This window comes from Fragaria vesca, linkage group LG3 (genome assembly GCF_000184155.1).
Source record: "Fragaria vesca subsp. vesca linkage group LG3, FraVesHawaii_1.0, whole genome shotgun sequence".
NCBI classification, from domain to species: domain Eukaryota; kingdom Viridiplantae; phylum Streptophyta; class Magnoliopsida; order Rosales; family Rosaceae; genus Fragaria; species Fragaria vesca.
In genome coordinates, this window is record NC_020493.1 from 7766150 (window position 1) to 7771493 (window position 5344).

At 38.4% G+C, this 5344-nt stretch overlaps 1 protein-coding gene across 1 annotated transcript in view; it reads left to right on the forward strand.

The window, feature by feature from the left end:
- Window positions 1-5344, forward strand: part of LOC101291324 — a 28517-nt gene extending 23173 nt beyond the window's left edge. Inside the window, exons 9-10 of the mRNA XM_004295544.1 lie at window positions 3640-4530; window positions 4875-5344. Coding sequence (XP_004295592.1) covers window positions 3640-4530; window positions 4875-5344 — 1361 coding nt within the window. The remainder of the gene's footprint in view (window positions 1-3639; window positions 4531-4874) is intronic.

Consider the following 5344-nt stretch of genomic DNA (forward strand, 5'->3'; position numbering starts at 1 on the left):
AGGAGTGTAAGTGTGCTAGTGCTCCTGCTGTTTCAACAGCTATCTTCATTCGTAGTTCCAATGACAGTGGTGACCTCTTTTTATGAATGTGGTCATGTAGAGTGCCATGGGCGACAAACTCGTATACTAGTAATGGCACTGCTGTCTCTAAACAACCTAGTAGCTTCACCACATTTCTGTGGTTGATTTGGGAAAGAACAATCACCTCATTAACGAACTGTTCGATCTGTGTCGAGGTACCTCCTTTTGACTTCTTTATGGCAACCTCTTTGTTATCGGGTAGCACCCCTTTATAGACCGTTCCGAAGCCTCCTTCTCCGAGGACTTGGCTCTCATGGTAATTGTTTGTTGCCTTCTCTAGTTCTTCTGTGGTGAATACTTTTGTTGTCTGCACTCCATGGTTCTTAAGTTTCTGTTGTAGCAATAAGCCACCATTCTCTTTAAAGTTTCTTTCTTTGAGTTTCTTGAGCTTTTTGTTCTTCATTGTAAAACAAATCCATGAAATTCCAACGAACAGAACCAAGAAGCCCCCAGTTACACCTGCAGATATATGTCAACAATCAATAATGGTGGTTATCGAGGCAAACTCGCAATGAGATTAGAAATAGTACATACTCAATGATACAATAAGCAGGAGCGTCGTCTTTGTTTGTTTTTTGCGAATCTCCTGAATACAACTTTGATGATTCGTTCCATTGCTTATGTACCCTCTGTCACACAAACACTTCCAGGTGAATTTTGACACGTTCCATTGGTGCGGGTGTTTGAAACCTTGCACTCATCGATATCTGAAAGAAAATCAGGAAACGCATTTTATAAATCAACCCAAAATCAGATAGACTTTTAATTTCTGGCTGCAGCACTGACTCACACACACACAAACACACACCCTCAAACAAATTAGATATCAAGTGCATATTTCACCTTGGCATCCATCAGGGAGGTAGGGATTTCCTTGATAACCCTCTAGGCATTGGCAGATATGACCAGATCGGTCATTGCTGATGGTCCGATCGACACACTTACTATTTGCCTTGCATGCGTAATCAGTCTTTCTTTTGAGCTTCATCACATGAAACTTCTCCAATTTCCAATTCAGAATCATGGGAAGCTTTTCAATGTTGGACAGATATTGGAAACTTGTATTCGGGGAAAAGGTAAACTTGCCTTCTTCCACAATGAAGGCATAGCTGCATTATTGAAGTCCAGTACGTATGTATGATTATAATAACTGTCCAGTGTGACAGTGTAGTTGAAAAGTCCGATAGGGATGTCAGTTTTGCAACAGCCAGCACCGGAGCAAGACTGTTCGACGCTGTCACTGTTAGCACATATGGACGTACATCCGGTCATTAACCACTCTTCGTCTGCACGGTAGCCTCTGAAAATTGCGTAAGTGTCGCAACCAACGGCAATGAACTTGTTTCTAGTATGAGAAACGGTGAAAGGATGCACCCAGAGATCTGTTCGAACGTAATAATTCTCGCCCTGGCTGTTATAGCAATCGCTGGCTACAAACTGCTGTATCTGCATCTCACCCTCAGCCAGAGATATGTTGGTAATAACGATGTTACCATCTCCCAACGTTGCTATTGGAGGTTCAGCGGATGTGTTACAACGGACAGGAAAGTCTTCTGACATGTAACAATCCTTTTCTATGCCAAACGGATATGGAATGGTGAGATTGCCGCAGTGGTCAGTGCAGCCAGGCTTGGCTTGAGGCGGGACCGCTTCAGCTGCTACTGCTTCTTCGGCCGCTGCCGCAAATGCGAAGAGAACCGATAGCACCACCAGTATGAATTGCATACTTAAGTCAGTATCCGCTAGCGAAAGTTATCCTATAAGTCTATAACTCCATAAGGTTTAACCCCCATGTACGATGGAAGCTGAAGCCTTATATATGTTAGAGAAATTTTAAATACACACCTTTAATCTCTTAATATACACCTCGATTATTTTATATTTCACATTAGATTTTATAGGTATGTATAATTACAAAAACATTCATCAATTATTAAGGGAAAAAAACACCATCTTATCAAAAACCTAACTCTTCTCCACTATTACTACGCATCAAAAGAAAATAAATAAAAACCTCTTCTCCAAAATTCATCACCTGAATTTCGACTAATGTCGTAATCACATATACTATTTACCGATTCATTTGGGTTTTTTTTTAACCAACTTTAGTTTTATGCTATTATACTTCTACAAGTTTCTTAACTTTGAAAAAATTATGTATGTTTAATATTTTTTTTTCTTCAAATTCTAGCCGATTAATGTCATATTGAAGATTTGGAGTTTGAATATAATATTACTCTTTTGATTGTAAATTGAAAAATATCAAAAAAAAATTTCTAACCCAATCAAAAAAAATACTAAAAGAAAAAAAAACGTAAACAGAGTTGTAAAATAGTAAATATATAATAATTATATTAAATAACATATTATTATTAGTTTTAGATTGAAGGTATTTTAGGCAGTTTGGGATGTGTATTTAGTATAATATTGAAATGAAAAACTAAATAGGTAGTGTATTAAGTAAGGGGTGTGTATTAAAATATCAGAGATGTGTATTTAAAATTACTCATATATGTTTAGTCTCGAGTTATAAAATATATACAAGAAGTGAACTAATTAATCGAGCCAAGACTTTAGGTTCAAGTTTTATAACATAAATTACGAGTTCGATTAATTAGTCTAGTTAGGTGTAAACGCAACGTACTTCTTTATTATTCAAGTCTTATTTTTTGAGTTAACTGACATATATAAACAAAGATGCTATCAACTACATGTATATTCTCTTACCTTGTAAAATAAGTCTTCCAAAAAAAAACAGTAAAGCTTTCAAGTGAACTTTCAAAATCGTAGTACAGCGCGGACATAATTTCAGGTACTTATGAACTTGCTAATGAAAGTTTTAAGAAATCCAAAAAATTTAATAGAGGTTATGTGTTTCTGCTAAAAATAAAAATGCATTAGTGAGATTAAGTGCATGCAGCAGGGTTGGTTAATAGACTTTAACTTCTTCGTCGCTAGTCAATTCTAATTTATATACTCATACATCATCACTTGCGTATAATTTAATCTAATCTAAACACCATAAGACATCCTAACCAAAGAAATAGGTTCAGTCTAATCTATACACCGTTATTCCTTCTTCTTTTAATTTACAATTTATATAGAATATGAAACAATGTATAATGTTTTTCATTTGGTATCTCAATAATGTGAGATTGATTAGGACCAAGAAAGGAAAACAAAAAGAAAGACTACTCCCTTCGCTGGCTAGCTAATTGACTATTAATGCATGCGGGCTTGATTGACCATTAGTTTCATACTTCCGGTTTGACCATTAGTTTCGCTGGCTAGCTAATTGACTATTAATACTATCATTATGTCCAGTTAAATTCTAAAGAAATACCATAATGGGAACATATATGATAGATTGATGGACAGAAGACCCCTATAAAAGACATTACAGGACTCACTTTCAGATCATAAACATACACAAATTAGTACTAGCATATATCGTGAGTTATTCCTTATAATCACTCGCGCAATACTTGAACGCCATGGCCTTAATACATGGTAGGATGCAAATGCTTATTATCCAGCTCTCTTTGTTAACGGTGGCAGTAACCCTAGCATCTTCTCAAGCGCCAAGGCCTGCAACCTGCTCCGACCGCTGCGGTGATGTCGAAATCCCATATCCATTCGGCATAGAGCCTAGCTGTTACATAGAGGTGCCGGAACAAGATGAACAGCAATTCAAGGTCACCTGTGACCACGCCACCACGCCACCGTTACTCAAGTTCTTGAACGGTGATATCCTCAACCAAAGCATTACTAACATTTCTGTAGGTGAGAGTGAGATGCAAGTAATGCTGCCCACATCCCGGAACTGCTACACCAACGGTTCCTACGACGATTCTTTGTACAGAAACAGTGAGCTCATCCTCCCTTCTGGTTACACTATCTCTGATAAGAACAAGGTTTATATCATTGGATGTAACAAAATAGCACTATACCAAGGTTTTGTTACCCAAGTCGAGCCAGAGCGAACAGAAATCGAGAAGCTGGGGACAACCGGGGTGAGCTTGTGCCAAGATCTACTCGGAGCGTTGTCCAACAATTGCAGTGGCGTCGGGTGTACCCAAAGGACCATCATAAGTGGACTTCACAGTATTAACTTGGATGTGTGGACAATCGGTACTGGCCTTGGAAGCACATCACAGTGGACACTAGACTACCCGTGCAGCTACGGTTTCATTGTGGATGATCGCAATTTCACCTTCGCCGGGAATGCAACTTTTAAAGAGATGGACAGCAGCACAAACGCGCCGGAGCTTCCGGTGACTGTTAACTGGGAAATTGGAAAGGACAACTGTGAAGTTGCCCTCAATAATCAAACTTCTTATGCATGCAAGGCCGCAAATACTGAATGTGTCAACGGCACTTCAGGTGGATATTTCTGCCGGTGCCAGAAAGGTTACCAAGGGAACCCTTACGTCCTTGATGGTTGCGAAGGTAAAACTCTTTTACATTAAGCTCGTAAATGTTTACCTGATCCTTTTCTAACTAATATATATGTTTGGCTTTCGGTTTTGTTTTCAGATGTTAATGAGTGTACTAATTCGACCATCTGCCATCCTACTTCAACATGCGAAAATTTAGTAGGAAGTTATACTTGTAAATGTCCCAAGGGCCAAACAAATGACGACAATAACAACAGTCCTTGTGTCAAAATCATCGGAAAACCAAAGAATACTTCCCTCCAAATTTCACTGGGTATGGATTTGCTATCACTGAGCATGATTTACTTCTTATTATCGTTTGTACGTCATATTGAGTTGTACCATGATTATGTGCAGGTGTCTGTTTGAGCTTTCTAGTCGTATTGATTATAACATTTTGGATATACTGCGGAATGAAAAGAAGAAAGTTCAAGCAACTCAAAGAGAAGTACTTCAAAGACAATGGTGGCTTCTTGTTACAACAAAAATTGGAGAATTTTGACGGACCTCAAGCAGCCAAAATCTTTACAAGAGAAGAGCTTAAGAAGGCCACAAACAACTTCGATGACAGCGGAAAAATTGGCGAAGGAGGCTACGGATTTGTTTACAAAGGAACATTGACGGATAGAAAGGAGGTTGCCATAAAGGTGTCGAAGAGTAATGCCCCAATGACCCAAAGTAATCAGTTCATCAATGAGGTGATTGTTCTTTCACAAATCAACCATAGAAATGTGGTGAGGCTCCTAGGTTGTTGCTTAGAGACTCAAACTCCTTTGTTAGTTTACGAGTTTGTTAGCAATGGCACACTTTATGTAGCACATTCATAA